The following is a 21,756-nucleotide window of genomic DNA, read 5'->3' on the forward strand; positions in this document are numbered from 1 at the left end:
GACTTGACTGGCTATTAGGCAAGTCCAGATACTCGAACCATTCTCTAGAAACTGCAGCAGTGTCGCTGTTTGCCCTCTCAGCTATCCTCCATTCGAACCCAAACAAATTGCCTATCCACCTCAAATCAAATCTACTAATTAGAGACACAGTGATAGCTTGGAGGGAGACCCGGAGACTGCTGGGGCTACCCTACAATATTTCCCGCTATCTGCCTATCCAATCTAATCCCATGTTCCTTCCGTCCACAATGCATAGCGTATTTGCCTGCTGGTCGACGAAAGGTCTCACTAAGGTCTACGATGTTTATTTACACAGCTCAGGTAAACCTAAGCCTTTCCAAGTGCTGGCTCGGGAATTCTCTCTACCAATGACTCACTTCTTCTACTACCGCCAGCTACTCAGCTATCTGAGGAATAGCCATGGACACACTACGAACCCGTTTCATAAATCCTTCATAAATACTGTATTGCAAAATGGTGACTACTCTATTTCTACCATTTATACCTCTCTTATTGCCTACCAGTCCGCCAAATACCATCTGCAACAATTTCAAAAGTGGGCTGACATTTTTGACGATATGGACCTCCCTATGAAGTTATTGGAAGGTTACACTAGAGTCAGACATGTTACAATCTCCGAAACGTGGAGGGAGACTCAATTCAAGATTTTGCACAGAGCTTACTACCCCTTTCGTATTAACCGCACCGATCCGGACCAGGAACGTTGTACATGGTGCTTGGCACCACGCCCCACGCTTCTACATCGCTTATGGGAATGCCCACATGTTACACATTTTTGGAACTCAGTATTACGATTCATTCGAGACGTCGCTAACCTCGACCTACCCAGAGACCGCCTCTTATGCCTGTTCGGAAGTGTACCCCACCTGTTGTACCACCCCTTGCGGATGAAACTACTTGTATACCTCAGTGGGTTCATCTATGTCTTCTGGTCGCACGGAGAACTATCCTGACACAATGGATCAAAGCATCACTGCCCTCACTACAGGCTGTGAAAAAGGCCCTGGAAACCCTTTTTTACCTCGAACGGTTAGATACCATCCTGTTAAGCTTTAAATCTACCACACGCTTTTTTTCAAGATGGCGCAAATTTATGGAGCATGTTTTCTCTAAGGAAGAAATACACACGAATATGCAGCCATTCAGATACACAGACTGGTATCTCAAAAGAGATCTTACAAACTCCCTGGGCACCCTAAAGATACCCAACAGGGCGACAAGAGAGAAACCCCCCCTAAGTAATAAGTAATGAGTAATAGATACACCACCATGATAAGTCTATGGTATTATTTTCATTGCCTCTGAGGTTACCGTACTCCCGCTCCTATACACCCTATCTTGTTTGTATGGTATTTAGGCATGTTACTGTACGATATGAACCATGTATATGCTTTATATATTACCTTTTGTCTTCCTTGTATGACAACTACTTGTTTATAGAAGTAAATCTGAATAAATTTTAAAAAACAAAAAAACAAAACAGTAATTATGGGTGATGGGGGTCCAGGTGTCTGTTGCAATGGAGAGATCACTGCTTCTTTGATATGAACAGTCATTAAAAATACACTTAAGTCAATCTAATCATCAATATTTTTTAGTGTGTGAATAATTATCAATGGTTTCCACAATTATTTAGTACATTTTTCAGAGGATAAATAATCTATGGATCCTTGAATGGGATGGAATTTCAAAATCTCCAAAAAATATATGTTTGTATACATTGTTTGTATAATGATTAGGGATATGGATAATTATTTGTACACCACAGTGTACATAGTGGATTGCTTTTGTAGTACAGGTCAGACTATACAATGTACATTATAGCATACAGAGTATAGCAGTTAACCATTTGAGTTCTGAAAGGTTATACCCCCTTCATGACTAGGCCTTTTTTTTCTATTTTGCACTGCACTACTTTAACTGGTAATTGTACACTACTTTAAATTCCAATCCACCAGTGTGAAGTGTTCATGACACAAAAGATTATTCCTCCACTTCGTATCTGACAGTGTTTTTCATCACATGTGCCACTCCAATGCATTCACCACAATATAATGACCCCCTAATTAAATTTGAGGTCATAAGTACTTAATAAAACAGCTTAGATGTACTCTCCAAATAGTAATGCATCCACCGACCTACTTCCTCCCCAGGAATGTTGTTTGTAGCTTTCAGTGGGATAGACAATGCACACCAAAAAGATGAACAGTCTCATAGTGCAGTATTTATTTAAAAGATTTTAAAGAAAATTAATCTACAAATTTTAAAATTGTGCACTCACATTTTAGGGTACCCAGTTCCTTAGTACCAATACACGCAGAGTGTTTTGCGTATCCTGACCATCCGGCCACTGGACGTGACCACATATGGTGGTCACATTACTTTCTCTACATGTTTTACTAAACCATAGTCTTCAACAAGGGAACTTCCTCAGTACATTGTAGACAGGCGGTCCATAAGTGTTTAAGGATATGTAATGTGCAGTATAAAATGTGTGACAGTTCAGAGAAGCACATGAAGTATGGTGCACTGGACTGAGTAGGAAATATATAGTGCAGCATATGAAGTATGGTTGTCAAGAACATGTGAAATACAGTATATGAAGCATGTGAAGCATGGTGGTCCAGAGCATACCGTGCAGAGTGTTATGTGTGGTGGATCACCGCTAGTAAGATGCAGTGCAACAAATGCAATATGCTTGTTGGAAATTTTTCAAAACAATATTCGATTCACATTGTGAGAAGAATGCCACAAAAAGTTGTTATATTTGCAAAACGTAGCTACATCACATTGAGGTCTTTTTTTTTTTTTTTTTAGAGAAAGGGAAAAAAAAATGTTTAACCACCCCCTCCCCCACTCCCATGTATGAGCATATACCAATAAAAATGGTTGCTTAACACATATTAGACATAACCTCACACAATGGGAGCAATAATTATTAATGATTAAATTATCTAAATAAGGGGTCTTCAAACCTTATAAACAAAGAGCCAGAAGGGAATAAACAATGCTACATCTTTGGTGACCATGGAAGGAATAGCGTCCTCTCATTGGTGTCAATGGGAGGAATTGTGACCCATTGTTGGTGTGATTGTTCCCAATTGTTAGTGTCATTGGAAGGAATTGTGCACCATTTTTGGTGTCATTGGGAGGAATTTTGTTCCTTCGTTGGTGTCAGTGGGGGGAAATATGCCCTATTGTAGGCATTATCGGATGAAAATTGTGCCCCAATGTCCAGATAAAATCAAGCAAAGGGCCAAATCTGGCCCCCAGGCTGCAGATTGGAGATCCCTGATCTAAATTGATGAGCTGCAAAGGCCACTTATGCACAATTTTGTTTACTATAGTTTGTTGCCATTTCACAGGTGTGAAAAATTTTAACATGGTTGGTATCTATATATTCAACACATCTATTATTTTCTTAGAAAAATAATAATATATTCTGTTTGTGTGCAGTATAATTATTGTACTGTATTTTTTATTGAAAATATGGATGTGATAAACATTGGAAATCATCGAGTACACATTTTTTGTGTTTTTTTTAAGTCTTATAAACAATATAAAACATAAACTAAACTTACTGAGAAGTAGGTTGATTATTTTCCTTTCAAACAAATGTCCTTTTTAAACTAAAGCAGAAATGTAACTTTAAATTGTCTATAGAGCGCAAATCTAACAAGCCCCATTAGCCTCATTTATGTTACATTAACCTGCATATACACCCATTAATCATAATATTTTATTCACTAAAGACAAAGAATATAATATTATCTTTAATTTACCCTCATTACACCATGACTTGCAGATTTAAATTTGGCATGCATTTGTATCTAATATTTTTGTTTCATAAGCTGCCTCACCACATGTGCGTTCTTGTGTGACCATAGTACCATGCATCTAGTGAATGCTATATTGCAATATGCAAACACAAATCGTGACCACAAGACCAACCAATCATATAACACATCTTTTTTCTTTTCAGTTTTGAACCTAAATGTAAAGTGATTGTATCCTATTTTTTTTTTAGGTGCTGCCCTGAATCGTGAATTCAAATGTACAACCCAAAAGCAAATATTTATTATACCACAGCTTGTTAACTCTTGATGTGGTGGCTGCATTTGTTTTAATTTTTAGCCTTTCTTTTCCTTATTTTTCACTGGTGATCTGGACAATAATTGTTTTTGGATTGTTTTTAAAAGAACAAGACACACCATTTGCTACTGACAGGGATGATTACACAGTCAAATTTATATTTATTTATGTAAAACCATTTCCAAAAGAAAAAAGGACTGTTTCTATAACTGCTTATAAAGTGTGAGCTTGAGATTTGGCTTCATTTTTTTAGCATATCTAAATCTGCTAGTATATGTAACACTCCTCTCTCTCAAACAATGTTGCTGTCCAAAGGTGTACCTGTGCTCCTTCATTCAGAGGGGGAGCACTCTAATACAGGAAATGTATTACTGGCCAGTTTACCAACAGAAAAAAAGAAGACCAATGCAGCCACCACATCTAATACTCGGTAACCCGCAATATATTACATTTTTAGTTTTGGGTTTAATACTACTTTAAGCTGGTGTGGGAATCAAGAGTAATCAGACACCAGCAATATCAATCAGGTATAACAACATCAATCACTACAATATATTCAAATTACAAATGTTACATCCCTTAGTGCAATACATGTTTGTAGCATCACAGGTACAAGACTTACCAGTCTGAAGAAAATATAAGATACATATTGCATCTTTCAGGCAGTCCAGGTAAACAGCTTTTTCCTGGAATGCAGGCTTGTAAACAGCCCTCTCCTTTAACAATATGACTTTCTAAACTCAAGGCAGGGCTTTATGGGAAGTATCTGCCCACCAAAATGAAAGCCCTCTTAGCCTTGCCCCAGAATGATCTATGCCATTTCCACCCTTCTCATTCTGGGCCAGGGGTCTGAACACTTTAAGTATACTGGTAATAGACCTAGGAAAGGGCCTCTTCATTCTGGTGCACTTTCTGAGGTCTATGTACTACTTACAAAGTAAAAAGTGAGAAAGGAACAACCTAGCACAGTAAAAACAAACCTTTAATATTATGTAGCTGGCTGTACATGTACCCAGGTGATGGGGCACACTGTTCACTGACAAAAAGGGAGTGTATTAAGAAAATTAATACCAGCATGGATTGGCTCCAGCCAAGTATGGCAGCATAATCTCTGTGCTGTGTTCCTGCACTGAGGGAAACAGCAACTCACAGAGGTACCTGTCACCTGCCGAACATGTCACAAAAAGAAAAACAAGCAGCTGTGTCCCTAAAGGCCCACAGACTTCTTCCTTAAGTCTGGGAGAGGGAACTTCCAAGATGGAGCACTTCCCCACATACCCTCAGTACCAGACAGCCTGGATCTGCCATTTGACACTGAGGAGACTACATTTCATCTTCAGCCCAGCATTAGAGAAAGATCAAAATAATCAGCACCCTCCCTCTCCCTGCCTCCAAGCAACAGAGTACCTGTAAGTAATAAACCGCAATGGAACTGACAAGGAGGAGGCAGACACATATAAATAAACATTGATTATATTTAATCCTCATGCTGCTCCCAGTAGTAATTAGATAGGAAAGCATATTGCATTTACTTGTTTATTTTATTGTTTTCACATTTCTTTAATTACTTCCTGATTTCTTGCTTAGGCAAATGATGTCATACATGCCACGAGCCTTCAGGAGGGGAGGCGACGAGGAAGGGTTTTCTCAACAAAATAAAGTATGGAGACATTGATGGAAGGGGGATGGTTTTCTTTAAATATTAAAAATGCTTGTAGTGCTCAGATGCTGTTAAGATCTGCTTTAAAGATGAAATCACTGACCCTGGAGACAGGTGCACGAAAAAAAACCTTGTTATTCTGGCATCTTCCAGCGTTACATCATTATAATGTACAGGAATATGGCTGCCATAACATAGTGACAGAAAACTAAGAGAATTTGGCCAACGGAACATCCCACAACAAAATGGGCACTAACAAATAAGAATTGCAGGCACTATATAGGGACATTCAGTCAGCCGGCCTCTCCCCCTGATAAAGTCACTTTTAACATGACGTAGCACGGAGGAAAAGCTGACAAGAACCGGAAGTAACAAAAGAAGACACCGGAATAGTTTTTTTTAATGTTTGAAACATGTTTTTAACTTATTGAATGTGAGTGCATTTAATTTTAAATAAATTAGAAAGTTGATGGCTTAATACTACACTACGGGAGCCTGTGCATCTCTCCCCCACCCTCCCCATTGTGAGTTATGCAGTCTGTAATGTATGTAACCTGACGTATTAACATAAGGAGCCATATACACATCCTGCATATCGAGGAGGACTAAACTAAACTAAAGAGGGGCACTAGCGAATAGGAGAAGCAAGAGATACCAATATAAAGAATAGAGGAGTACAATATATTGTTATAAGGCCTAATTGATATGCGGTTAAGGTGAGAGTTCTGAGAGACTTGAACATATGGTGTGGTGACATGGTTTTGGAATTGGAGGTTATTGGTGACAGGTGAAAGGTTTCAACACAGAAAATTGTGAACTATTTATGGATTTTTAATTATTTTATGAACTAATAGCACCTTAATGAAGTATAAGTATCACACTCACTGCCCAGGGGTCGGACGGACTCGATGTCTGGGGATCTGCCAGTGTAAACAAGTGGGTCGCCATTCTGACAGGAGACATGACAGATCTACTGTTCCCAGTATTTGGGAACAGTGATTTATGTCATGTCCCTGGTAGCCCATCCCCCCTACAGTTAGAACACACCCAGGGAACACACTTAACCCCTTGATCGCCCCCTAATGGTAACCCCTTCCCTTCCAGTGTCATTTTTACATTGATCAGTGCATTTTATAGCACTGACTAATGTAATAAGTGTAATTTAGGGTCATATTTGTCTGCTACAATGTCACAGTCCCACTAGAAAATCGCTGATCATCACCATTATTGGTAAAAACAATAAAGAAAAATAAAAGTCCCTAAATCTACCCCATAGTTTGTAAATGTGATAACTTTTGTGCAAACCAATCAATATGCCTATCGCAATTTTTTTTTTTTTTTTACCAAAAATATGTAGAAGAATATATATTGGCCTAAACTGATCAATAAAAGCGTTTTTTTATACTTATTTTTTTTTTTTGCAAAATTGACACTTTTTGTTTGTTTATACCATTCAGAGAATGTAGACCGGTATGCCACTTCTCCAACAGAATTCGGGTCTTGGCCAAGAATGGGGGGAAATTGAGGTCAAACATCTGAGAAATATCAGAAGGCATCTTCGTGCCTAGATACTTTAATGCTGTGTCCGTCCAGTTAAAACTGAACTTGGTCCAAAGGTCCAGTAAGGTGTGAGGACTAACCGCTACTCCCATAGCCTCAGGCGTACCGAAGTTTTTCTTTAGATGTGAGATCGCCCTGTAAACTTTAAATTCCCAAAGGAGATTTGGCTAAGATATTCTAGGATGTGTTAAGGAGAATAATAGATCATCTGCATACGCAGAAATTTTGCAGTGATGGGTACCCACCTGCAGCCCTGCAATATCCGGATTCAATCTGACAGTACAAAGAAATGGTTCTAATAAAAGGGCAAAAAGCAGGAGGGACAATGGACACCCCTGTCTCGTACCATTTCCAATAGAGAATGAGCTTGAGAGCCCACCATTTGCCTTTACCTGGGCCGAAGTAGATACTGCTAATTCATCTCAGCATTTTATCTCCCAAGCCAATGTGTCAGAGAACTGAGAACATATAGTTCCAGTTCACCCTATTAAAGGCCTTTTCGGCATCAGTACTCACAAATACACAAGGGGTCTTATTGGCTTTTGCTGTGTGAAGGAGATTAAGAATCTTAATGGTATTGTCATAAGCCTCTCTCATGGGTACAAACCTGACCTGGTCAAGATGTATCAGATTTTGGAGGTGTTGTGCTAATCTGGTGGCTATAATCATTGAGAATAACTTCAGATCTGTGTTTAAGAGGGAAATGGGCCTGTAGCTGCCACAAAGGCCTGGGTCCTTGCCCTCCTTGTGAATAAGGGATATGTATGCTCTCAGAATATCTTTGGGAAAATTGGTATCAGAGCCTAGAGCATTAAAAAAAGTCACTAGACGTGGACCTAAAATTTGGAAGAAGGCTTTATAGTATTGAGCGATATAACTGGGCCCGGGGCTTTCCCTATCTTTAGAGAGTTTACCGCCACTTGTAATTCTGCTAGTGTTATCGGCTCGTCAAGTATTTCCTGAGTCTCTGTTAGGAGTGACGGGAGCTGGGAGTCAGAGATATATCTGTCTGCGATTGCCTGAGTAGATGTTGGGCTCAGTAGGTTATACAGGGCTGAGTAGAAGTCACTAAATTCTTTTGAGATCTGGGATGGGGTCATGGCTTTCCGACCGTCAGGGCTAGTTATTTGTGGGATATAAGATGCCGATTTAATCTCCCTGACTGACCGGGCCAGCAATTTCCCACATTTGTTTCCCGATTCATATGAGAGCTTGCGGCAAAATTGCAGAGCCACCTTGGCTTTGTATTGCAGCACATCCGTTATTTGCATGCGCAGCATCCCCACCTCCGTTTCAAGTGTCAAGGGCGCATTTTTATGTTGTGCTTCCACAGAGGCCAGTTTACAGAGGAGGCTGATGAGTTGCTCATTTCTTTTCTTTTCTATATACGCCCCGTGTTTAATAAGGACCCCACGGATAACACACTTATGGGCCCCCACAATACTCCAGGGTCACAGTCCTGCGTGCCGTTCTCCCAGAAGTAATGGTCCACTTCCCTGGACACATCTGTCATAACTTCAGGCATTTGTAGAAGGCTTTGTTTAAATGCCAGAATTGTGATCTAGGGGAAGGCCGTTCAGTGAGGGTATATGCCAGGGTGATGGGAGCATGGTCTGACCATGTGATCTGACCTATTGACATAGCGCTCACCAGGTGTAGTTGGTCGTAGGGTATTAATAATAAGTCTATCCTAGAGTATACCTTATGTGGAGACAAGTAGAAGGTGAAGGCTTTCTCCCCTGAGTGCTGTATATGCCATACATCTGGCAAATGGGCATTATGGAGGACCTGTGCTACCCCGCTTTCTACATGCAGGGGATATGGAGGAACCTCCCATAGAAGTGTCAGTTGAGGGGATCAATGGGATATTAAAGTCTCTCCCTAGGATTAACTGGCCTTCTCTAAACTCCAACAGCTTGTCTATTGTGCGCCTGATAAATTTGTCCTGGTGTTCATTAGGAGCATATATTGTTGCCAGTATGAACTGGATCTCATCCAACAACCCTCTAAGGAACACAAAGCACCCCTCAGGGTCCACTACTACATCTTGGTATTGCCATGGTAACCTGCTAGAGATTAAGATGGACACCCCTCTTGACTTGGAAGTGGGGTTAGTAGAATGATAAACTCATAGTACCTGTTTTGAAGTAGAGCCTGCCGTTTTTAAAGTGTGTCTCCTGTATAAAGGCAATATCTGCGTGGGATTTTTTAAGGTCCTGCAGCAGCATACATCTCTTCTCAGGTGTATTCAAAGCCTTAGCATTAAGGGAGAACACTTTACGACTTTACAACTAAGGAGGGAAGATGGGGGAGGAGAGGAGTGGGATGGGGAAAGATTATGGGGGAGTATCCAACCAAACGGCCCCCTTTATAAAAGAAATCTAAAAAATAAAGCTTTAACACTTAAGGTGCATACCGGGTCAGAGCCCCAAATGTATACACTGGCCTATATGGGGTAGGGTTAGGAAGTAACCAGGAAAGTAAAGTCCCAGGCCTCCTACCCTCCTACCCATCCCGGCATCACTTTTACAAACATCAGAAGCAACAAAACATAACCAGAACTAAAAGAAAAGGAAAAGTTAGGCATGTAAAATAACAGCTACTAACTTGTATTCAAAGATAAGGCATGAAAACAAAACCAGCCCCACGTTTTGCATGCCACACCATGACCCAGGATTTGACCTCATGACGCAGGGCAATGGCCGAACACTCCAGCCAACTCTAGAACATAACCAACTAACCCCCCCATGCAGCAAGTACAATACATGTCATACCCTTTAAAGTAGGAATTGGGTAAACCCCCTAGGGTGGAAGGGAGAAGCAATCTCCCAGCCGGGAAGTCTGTTATCAATCCCACATCCAGGGGGAACGTCACCCTCCAACCATTAGCGTATTAATAATAAATGTGACAGAAGGATGTTACTTAACCGAGCTAGGCCCTACGTGGGCACCTGGGCTCCCCAGGTCAGGGTACACTTCATCCTCAGTCCATAGACAGCTCCCCCCCAACAGGTCTGGCAGCTCACCCGTCCCTCCCACCCCTGAACCACCAACAGCCCCTCCCAGGTGAGAAAAGCCCTTCCCTTTTCAAGAATGTGGTAGAATGCCCGCCATCAAGTCTTATTTCCGTGTTGAACCCACGTGCCACCTGTATCTCCCCTTAACAAATAACGTCTCAAATCCAGGGCAAGATAGCCATGGAAACAGGGGGGCAATCCAATCAACTGTAATGTTTCCGAAGGGCAAATCAGATTAGCACATAACTGGAACGTTTTGCAATATCTCCTCTGGTAAGAATATGGGTTCACAGTGTCATATCAAAATCCTGGCAGGCTCCATACTAGCTGCACCATTCCAAGTAATGCCAACTCGTCAGACTGAGACAGTGGAGGCTCAGTCCCGGAAAGGAGCATCACTAGCCCCAAGAGCACGTGTGCTCCTCCAGCACGGAACAAAGGCAGAAGATGGGCTCCTAGGATCAGCACCGATACAAGAGGAACGTGCATACATTCTCGATCACGTAGCCAGTCCCAGTTCCGCTAAAGTCAAAATGAAAATTTCCCGTCACATCCTGTGAGAAAGTGAATGCTCCCCAGATTGCAGGTAGGTGGAGAACATTGGCTCGCCAACAGGAGTCGTGATGGGCTTGAGGGTTGCCACAAACATGTGGAGATAAGGGGGAGCCGCACCGGTGGTGTGGGCAGCAGGTCCCACAATTTAGGCAAGCAACGGGTCGGCACACAACGGCAGCGAAAACTTCCGGGCAGGGAACAGAGGCAATAAGTCATGCAAGATGATGCAGCGGGGTAGCAGAATCAGGTAAAAGTTACTCACGCCTCCCGGGAGTCATCCTGGGAGAGGGAACGTGGCCGCCGGGCACTCCTCATGGTCTCTGCAGCTGCGGAGCAACAGGTCTTCCTGTGTTCAGGCGTCCTTGCGCTCGTGGAAAGTATCCCAGCCAGTCAGGGAGCTCCCCTCGGATCTGCCTCAAGAAAAACAAACAGAGCAGGCAGCGCCTCTGGGGATCTTAGGATGAATGCCTTCTGGTCTTTAAGGAAGGTCACCAACATAGGGAAGCCCCAACAATAAGTCGCATATCGGCTCCTGGCCAGATCTAGGAGAGGTTTCAGGAGGGCTCTACAGTGCAGCGTGGATCTTGAAATATCAGGCAGGAGTTTTACAGTAGCTCCATCAAATTCAAGCTCGCCCACTTCCCGGCTATGGCCTCTTTGTGGATGTAATGATGCAGCCTGCAGATCACATCCCAAGGCCTGGATGGGTCAGATGAACAGGGGCTAAGGGCTTTGTGTACACTATCTACCTCCACCCGCTCTGGCAGCTGCTCACCCACCACTCTTTTAAATATGTCTATGACTGTAGCCAGGAGGTCCTCTGAGCCCGTGGCTTCTGAAAGGTCCCGGAGCCGCAAGTTATTCCGGTCCTCCAACTCCTGTATACATAACTGGAGGTCCACTGTGGACGAGGGTCCGCCATCTTAGGACCCGCAAATTTGGGCTAGGATCGCCCAAAAAGTCTCTGTATTTCTCCCACTGCTGGGGTAAGGCTGGCCGGGCTGGTCCTCTGCCTGTTTCTCCTGTTCCCAGGTACGAAATTTAAAGGAATATTACACTTTTACTGTTTTACTTTAAGCATTATTAAAATCATTGCTCCCGAAAAAACTTCAGTTTTTAAAACTTTTTTTCCATTGATACATGTCCCCTGGGGTAGGGCCCATATACCCAAACACTTTTTATGACAATACCATGCATATAAGCCTTTAAAATTAGCACTTTTTATTTACATTATGAATGTTCGTGTCCCATAGACGTTAATGGTGTTCGTGTGTTCAAACATATTTTTTGCCTGTTCGCATGTTCTGGATGAGAACCGAACAGGGGGGTATTCGGCTCATCCCTACTCCAGACAAATAGCTAACTACACAGATAAAACATATACAAAGGAAATATTTTATCTTTATTTTCTTTCATCCTCAAATTTACACAGCTGTCTCACAGAGCAGTTAGATAACACCGTCCAATAATATAGTTAAGGAATACAAGGTCCTCTTTCCACTTTTCAATCTTCTGACTGAATAATGAAAAAGCAATAGCAGACTAACGGGGCTATCCTTCTGTTCTTTTCTCCTATCAACACGTTTTTTGTCATCACATTTGCATGCATGACCCCTGATTGTCCCCAAGTGCTATTCTTCCCTCTCTCAGTGCTGCTGTACAAAGGATTGTATAGAGGATTGCTGATACCAAGTCACATTCAGACACTTACACTAGATGCACAGCTTATACAGTCAATGATATAATAATGAATACAGAGCTGCATTAATTTGGGTATTTTATATCTGCCTGGAGTGTAGCTTTAATGTGTTTTGATTCATACTTAATAGGATAAAATTGTGTTCATTATATCTTCCTGTAGTTCAGCTTTAATATATGCAACAATTACAGTGAATTTATAGGCCTACTGAAAATAAACGCTGTTAAAACTTTAACCAGTGTGACCAACATGGTCCTAACATATACAGATAACAAGCGCTTTGTGGCATTTTCAGGCATGGCTGGGAAGCCGCCCATGAGGCGTCAGTCTTACTTATATAAGGTAACTATACATCTGTTATGTTTTCCTTTAATTGTCTTTGGAAATAAGTTGTAAACTTACAAAAGGCTGTGGATTTAATGAAGCTTAGCAAATTTGTGTTCAAGTGTCAGCAGCTTAATGACATAAAAGTCATTTCCAAAGCTTCACTTGCAATTTTGTGTAATTGCACAATGCATCATAGCATGAATATATTTGGAGGATTTTGAACAGAAATTTATTTTCAGTAATAACTTTTATATATTATGCTTGCTTCCTAACATAATTAAAATCATCCCACTTTTAATTAGACATGTTCTTCTTCCCCTCTGATATAGGTAGATATTGTGAGGTGTCAATGTAGCAAGAACACTAACAAAAACTGCATTAATTTTGGTGCCATCTGCTGCTACTCAGTGTCTTTTCAAAACCCAGCACTACAAGATAAAACTGATACTATATATTTATACAGCACAAAACACATAAATTACACAAACACAGATTCAAAACCTCAGCAGGATAGAAGTATAAAGCATCAATGCAATTTGGTTATTTTATAGTTTCATTTTTCAATGTTTTTCAATGTTTTTGATTGTAGGAGCTTACAAAGTTGGACAGTAATAATAAAGCATTAAAATATTGCTTATTAATATTATTACACAGCAACAATACAAGATTTGTCAGGAGAGTCTCAATGTTAAGGGGTGCAAAAAAAAAGGTTTATGAAAATGGTTCAATGTTGGGGTGTAGAACATTTTCCACCTATTTTTTATTTTTATTTTTTGCCTATTTAAGCATTAAGACTCAATAGTAGGGTATAGGTTTCTTTCATTTAGCCTGGAAACATTCTAAGCATGTATTTACCTGGATCCGTTTGTAATATTCACCTACATGAATTTTTATATTATTTAATTCAGTAATTTTACATACAGTGCTGACAATTTAGGTAGCATCACCAATTTATACAGCACCTTACATTGCATAATGTATATTCATATCTGTCCCTGGCCTCAAGGAGTCTACAATTTAAGATCCTATACCTCACATATACTTTATACATACAGTACATACACACACTAGGACCAATTTAGATAAGTAACCTACCAGTAATTTAATATAGATGTTATATTTTTCACATACTGTACATTTTTAAAACAGGTATACATTTGGATTTCTAAATCTCATAACTCAAACTTTCCATGTATGAGTAGGCAGAGTTCACAGTGGTCCTGATGAGGTAACAGGCCAGTCCCAAGTTAAAAGAATTTACTTTGTTTGCCTTGTTTATCATCACTGCTCTTTCAATTTTCTCTCTGTTCAGCTTTGTGTAAGTTGTATGATTCTTATATTTCCCCTTTTTATTTTGCTAATACAATTTGTCTATTCTTTTCTCTGGGTTTTAATTACAGGTATTTTGGGGAGTATTATAGCTCTGATTGTTCACACTATATGAATCAACTTTATCACACGGTTGTTAATTCCTGTTCATATTTGGGGGAATGTTGATTTATCTACCTATTTGTCTCTATTATCATGGTATATGATTTTTGAATTTGTATAAATTGAGATTCGATTATTTTTTTCATCTTCAGAAAGGTTAAATTAAGTTTATTACACATTTCAACTTTAAACCTTGCAATACTGTTGTGGATTTATGTCCTTAAAAGTATATTTATTGATTGATTTTATGATTGATTGATAAGTTATAGACTACATCAATACCGTTATAGAGGAAATAATTACTAACTTAGGGATAGGGAATGTTACCATGTTAGAATGGTTAGTAATGTAAATGGCAGAACATTGGCATAGATAACTATAACTTATACATCATAAACAAATCATCAAAAAAATACATCATACCTTATCAGGGTTTATGCTTGTTATCACCCAAACACAATGTGCATTGTCTTCATACTGAACTGGATAGTTAGGTGAGGTTATAATGCCAGATGGTCCTTGAAGATTTGATCCACATGTTCGTGCTATAAAAACAATATTATTACATTTAAAGATTAAACATATAATAACTATGTTTTCTGGTGCATATACACAGCTGATAAAAATAAATTATAATAGTTAAATTTTACAGAATTAATTAACTTTTCTTTGCAGCCCAATTTATTTACTGAACATTATATCCAAGAACTGCAGCACATAATAAAGTAGGAATAAAAAAAATTCAAAACTTTAAATCTTTCCACTGTTAAGGCATATAAGATATGACTTAAAGAAAAGACGCTTAAAAACACAAAACTGCACAAATAGTATAAATAAGAACAATTCTTGATATTTTATTAGTAATGGCAGTGATCTGTGATTTTTAGTGGTACTGCAACAGTGCAGCAGACAGATCGGACACTTTTGACACATTTTTGGGACCATTGACATTTATACAGTGATCGGTGCTATAGAAATGCACTGATTACTGTGTAAATGTTACTGCTAGGGAAGGGGTTCACAGTAGGGGTGATCAGGGGGGTAAATGTGTTTCCTCATGAGTGTTTCTTACAGTGGGGGAATGGGACTGATTGGGGAGAAGACATATCGCTGTTCCTACTTAAGAGGAACAAACAATCTGTATCCTCTCCCCTGACAGAACAGAGATTTGTTTACACACACACACATCCCCCTTCTGCCTCTCATGCATGCGATCGCCTCCAGCCACCTGCGTTTTGCGGGAACATGACACTTTGCCGACGTATATCGGTATAAGCAGGTTGGCAAGTGGTTAAAGATCAACAAAATAACAGTCTGACCTGGTTTTGCAATTCTTAATTGGAGCAGCTATACAAAAAAAATTATAAAATCTAGGCAACAGACAGAAACACTTCTTACAACAGTTAAACTATGCAGGGGATATTCCAATTAAAATTAAATTCTAGAGAAAAAAATGGCTTTAGATGTTGTGAAAAAATGATTGCTACCTTTTTTTATTATACTCTGTGTAACCATTAGGGAAAGTTTAGTAAAGTACATGAAAATCTTAGGTCACAAGAACAGGGATCTCCAATGGAATATTTACCTTCTACTCCTTTTTCCAGTTAAAATCAAATTACCTTCTACTCCTTTTCCAGTTAAAATCAAATTCAAATGTTTGATTTCCCCTTATTTTCTGTCCCAGTGGCAATGATAACTAGATATACACAGAATTATTTTGGTGAACTTTATTTAGCAAAAATAAAAATTAAGAATATGCATTTGTTAAATTTCACAGAAGTGAAACTCTCAGATTAGTTTATTGAGTAGCTTAGGTGATATTTGCAAAAAAATAAAAATTGTACTCACTGTATATTTAGGAGGTATGGTTTTATTTTATTTTTTACAGCTGTGCTTTTTCTTTTTGGTGAAATAAAAAACTTTTTTGATGTTTTAAAACATTTAGAGATTTAAAACCTATTGCATACTTAAGCACACACAATTACTGAATAATTAATTTTACATCTGTGAAATTTCACTTACCCTGTTTCCCCCCAAAATTAGACCTAGCGTGATTGTCAGTGATGGCTGCAATATAAGCCCTACCCCCCAAATAAGCCCTAGTTAAAGTCCTTGTAGGTCTTATTTTCAGGGTAGGTCTTATATTGCAGCCATCACTGACAATCACGCTAGGTCTTATTTTCGGGGGAAACAGGATATCCCACTGCTTTTTTTCAAGATGGAAAAAATGATGAAGATTTTTTAATTTACACCACAAGTTTAAGGAAAAACTCAGTTTTGCTGATATGTGAAGAGCACAATCAAATATTGAAGATGGATATCTTTAACTGGTAAACAGACAACAATATGAGCTTGGTAGAAGATTTAGGATAGCCAACTCAATTCAGATTCATAAAAAAAAAAACATAGAAAACCTGCTTTGGGTTTCAATTTTCTACCCAGTCATAGTTGGTCAATAAGGGGCCTATTTAAAATGTTACAATTAGAAATTCAATTACTTTTGATATGTTAACATATTATAAAGCTACTCTGCACTGTTTAATTTATTACATTTTGCATTATTTGGACTACTGTAAAAATAGCCCAGCAAGCTCTATTTACTATAGTGTTTGATGTTATGTATTGGACAAATTGTAAGGCTCACTTTAGGGGTTAGGCTTAGGCCGCGTACACATGGGCGGACTGTCCGCCCAACTAGGTTCGTCAAACAGTTTGACAAACAGTCCGTTCAAAATTAGCATGAACGGACTCGACCACACACGACGGACGAACAGTCCGCTGAAAACTTGCGCGATGACGTGAACGGCACGTACGACGGGACGAGAGATTCGAAGTCCTATACACTGCAATGCAACCTTCGGCGTGTAAATCCTTTCTGAGCATGCGCGGAACTTAGTTTGACGAACAAGCCTACACACGAGCGGACTGTCCGCTCAAACCAAGTTTCAGCGGACAGTCTTACGGAAATTCCGAAAAACTTTGTTCGTCAGACTGTCCTCTGAAACTGTCCACTGAAGCCCACACACGAGCGGACTGTCCGCTGAAACACTGTTCAGCGGACAAAGTTGGGAGAACAGTCCGCCGTGTGTACGCGGCCTTAGAGTTAGGAATGTGGAGGTTAAAGGTGAGGGAAAGTGTTACAGTTTCAGGGGTGAGTGTTAAAAAACAAATGGGATTATAATTACATTTTAGTGGAGGTTATAAAATAGGCAGTAACTTATTTAAAGTGGTTGTAAACCCTTACAACACACTTTGACCTACAGGTAAGCCTAGATTAAGGCTTACCTGTAGGTCCAAGAAATATCTCCTAAACCTATACGGTTTAGGAGATATTTGCCCGAAGACAGGCACCGCTGTCTACGGCGCATGCGCCGTAGACAGCGGCGTGCAGGCGCACTGAGTGCGGCATCTTCAACAACGGAGATGCCACGCGTGTCGGCTCCCGCATGCATGCGCGGGAGTGACGTCATCGCGGCTTCGCTGAATGACAGCGGCGGAGCTGCGGGACCCCACGAGAAGATGGATGCGCCGGACTACAGGGGACAGAGGTGACTTCGCTGGCTCCTGTGTCAGGTAAGTGACACATAATGGACTACTATGCGATGCATAGTAGTCCATTATGCTTTGCCTTTGCAGGGAATGAAAGAGGAAGTAAACCCATCAGGCTTTAGGTAAGGTGTTAACTGGGTTCAGGCAAGGGAGTTAAACCTAAAACCATTTTTTAAATATTTGGATGGAGTAGGATGGAGTTAAACAATAGTCAGGCTTTTTTTTGGCAATCCAGGCCCCATTGGGAAGGTTCTCTTTATTATTGTCTTGTAGAAAATCCCCTCTTAAAGACAGCTGCCTTCAGAACAATTGACTCCATTAGAAGATTTCCTCTCTGTTCCTGTTCTGGTGACAGCCCATATCTCCTTTCTTATTTTGAAATATTAGGGAAAATGGAAAGGGTGAATTTCCCTAGTGGGGACACAGACAGCAATAAAAATCTGACATGGGTTCTTACCCTTTCCTATTATGTTTAAAAAAAAATGCTTTTAGATATACTAAGTGGTCCAAGTAAAAAACAAAAAAACAAAAAAAAAACATTGCTATGGGAATGTCTCAAACATTCACACAGTTCTCATGAATAATGGCCATAATTTGCCTAATATGTTTATTTCCTAGGATTTCCAGCTCCATCTAGTGTCCATAATATGGTATTAGGAAGATTAAGATATCATGGCACTGTGTCATATTATAGCCCATGGATGGAGCTGAAGTCGTTGTTTGCTTGATTTGGTGCTGACGCACATGAATCTTCATCTGCCTTTAGGGAGTCTGTATTTTTCATGTGATATTTTTGTACCTTTAACTGCTTAAGCCCCAGACCATTTGGCTGGCCAAAGACCAGACCACTTTTTGTGATTCGGCACTGAGTCGCTTTAACTGACAATTGCGTGGTTGTGCGACGTGGCTCCCAAACAAAATTGACGTCTTTTTTTCCCACAAGCTTTCTTTTGGTGTATTTGATCACTTCTACGGTTTTTATTTTTTACGCTATAAACAAAAGAAGAGCGACAATTTTGAAAAAAACGCTAAATTATTTTTTACTTTTTGCTATAATATCTATCCCTAAAAAATATATATAAAAAACATTTTTTTCCTCAGTTTAGGCTGATACGTATTCCTCTACTAATTTTTGGTAAAAGAAAAATTGCAATAAGCGTATATTAATTGGTTTGCGCAAAAGTTATAGCGTTTACAGGGGTGGACTGACAACTCATGGGGCCCCCGAGCAATAGGAGATTATGGGGCCCCGGGCAATAGGAGAAGATTATGGGGCCCTCGGGCAATAGGAGATTATAGGGCCCCCAGGCAATAGATTATGGGGCCACACAGTATACACACAAACACATACAGTATACACACACGGACACACAATATACACCTACAGTATACACACACAGAATACACATACACACACTGAAAAGTTACTGAAGAGGCGGGGCAGCTATAATCTTGGGATTTTTTTAAAAACACAGATTTTTACATACTGTCCCTGGTTTTATTGAGGCTTGCAACCCTGATGGGGCCCCTTAGTGTCATAGGGCCTTCAGGCAGGGCCCGAGTGCCCGAATGGTCAGTACGCCCCTGAGTGTTTACAAAATAGGGGCTAGTTTTATGGCATTTTTCTTAATATTTTTTATTTTTACTAGTAATGGCGTCAATTTTGAATTTTATCATTACCGCAATAATATGGTGGACACATCGGACAATTTTGACACATTTTTGGGACCATTGGCATTAATACAGCGATCAGTGTGATTAAAATTGCATTGATTACCGTAAAAACGTCACTGGCCGTGAAGGGGTTAAAACTAGGGGGCAGTGAAGGGGTTAATGTGTGTCAAAGTATGTGCTCCAACTGAAGGGGAGTTGGGACTGCGCAGGGAAACTAACAGATCGCTGTTCTGTATGAACAGATGATCTGTCAGTTCACTCCTCAGAGAACTGGAAACTGTGTTTACACACACAGCTCCTGGCTCTTTATGTGCCCTGAGCGATCGCGGGAGCCCGTCGGTGATCAAGACCACCTGACACTCACATCGGCTTGGGGCGATGCGCGAGCCCCCCCCCCCCCCCCCCCCGGTGCAACATAAAGGTGATTCACGCAGACGAGCCATGTAACTGTGGCGGCTGGTCGGCATGTGGTTAACGAGCATGTGTACCTCCAAGGTAAACCTGCTGTCAGTTTATTTATTGTTATACATTTGCAAATAAAACCTCTGTTTTAAACCTAAATGATTACAAAGCTAAGTTAGGTATTTATGTGTACCCTGATTGAAGAAACTTTCAGTACTCCAGTGTTATTGCTTCCCTATTGTCTTATTTCCTCATGGAAAGACAAATAGAAGAGAGCAGTGAACAAAGGGGTTCTAACACAATTATAAAATAGCGATTGCCTATATCATACAACATGTACATTTTTCAGTTAGGTTTTTTGTATGATTGAAAAAGTAATCTCTACATAGAGGAGACACTTGGCAAATTCAAAGGAATGCTCTGTCAGTTTTTAGAGTCTGAACTATTCGTCTCTATAGAAGTTGCTCAAGGTTACTATGGTTTAATAAATATGAACATCTCTTTTGAAATCACTTCTGCGTGACAATTGCCTAGAATTAATACAGGATAAACAGACAAACCAAGATTTAATGAAGAAGTATATCAATTTATCTGGAAAAAATGTAATGTATCTCTTTGATTAGCATATTTCTACATGCTTGAAAGTAAATCTATTCTTCAAAAAAGACATCCTAGAATTGCTAGGAAATTAATGTATACAATGTTTTACAATAAAAGGTATCATGTGGTTGCCAATAATATTTAATACAACACACTACCATGCTAGATTAACGGTTGTCCACTTACTTATAAAACAAAACTACATGCATGACTGAATTAGTGTTATTCCTGTTTCTTTTCTGTTGAAACAGACACATCTAATTCGGTCTTCTTGTACTTCCTCAGGGATAAGTGGACTGATATACATGATGAGTCCCAGTATAGTACATTGCATGCAGATTGGAATGTTAACCTGCATATCCTTTTGTATAATTATCAGTCAGCACAGTGCATGGTTACTAGCTGTCAGGCTGGACTGTTACTAGGAATGGGCTTTAAGGTTGGGTTGAATGTGAGTCTGACACAAACCTAGTCTGTCTGCAGTACAAAGAATAGGCTAACAAAATGGCAGACTTGACAGTTCATCCATGCCTGAACCCCATGCTTATGCAGCGGTAACTTATTCATTTAGCCTCAATATCACCAGTGCAACTAAATTACAGCTTACCACCAATTTGTTAACAAGCTAAAGAGGATTCTGGGGGACATCATTAATAAATGATAGTGATGACCCTATTTGGTCAATGACATCATCCAGCATCCCCTGTCAGTTATGTTTTCATTCAGCAGCTGTTTGGGAACTGTTATTTGCACAATGGGACAGTGTCATTATGGCAGCAGGTTGTTATATTGGCAGGTTATAGATCATTGTTATTGATGCCGATTCTACAGCACTGAAAGATCTAATTGACAATGGATTAACATCCATTTTAAGTTTTTGATGAACATGGAGACTGATTGATCTCGGATACCCTGGTTGGGCACCTCTGCCAGACCTGTGTCTCCTGTTCTCCAAAAGCACCCGCAGCCGGCAGACTTCCCATAACCAGCCTTCAAACCAGGGGCGGACTGACCATTCAACCACTTGGGCACTGCTCGAAGGCCTCAGGCCACTAGGGGACCAGGGACAGTATGTAAAAATCAGTTTTTTTTTACATCTGTCTCTGAAATATCCCTTACTGACATCCTTTTGGTCTAAAAATCCTGAGATTATAGCTGCCCCACCTCTC

The 21,756-nt window shown here is 40.1% G+C and overlaps 1 protein-coding gene across 1 annotated transcript in view; it reads right to left on the minus strand.

Annotated features, from left to right (window-relative positions):
- CSMD1 (CUB and Sushi multiple domains 1) overlaps positions 1-21,756 on the minus strand; it is a 2,539,710-nt gene that overhangs the window by 889,213 nt on the left and 1,628,741 nt on the right. Inside the window, exon 10 of the mRNA XM_077487775.1 lies at positions 14,786-14,907. Within this exon, the coding sequence (XP_077343901.1) occupies positions 14,786-14,907 (122 nt within the window). The remainder of the gene's footprint in view (positions 1-14,785; positions 14,908-21,756) is intronic.

The sequence above is a fragment of the Lithobates pipiens genome, unplaced genomic scaffold (assembly GCF_037356315.1).
Source record: "Lithobates pipiens isolate NorthernLeopardFrog02 unplaced genomic scaffold, aLitPip1_a1.2 Scaffold_18, whole genome shotgun sequence".
Lineage (NCBI taxonomy): Eukaryota > Metazoa > Chordata > Amphibia > Anura > Ranidae > Lithobates > Lithobates pipiens.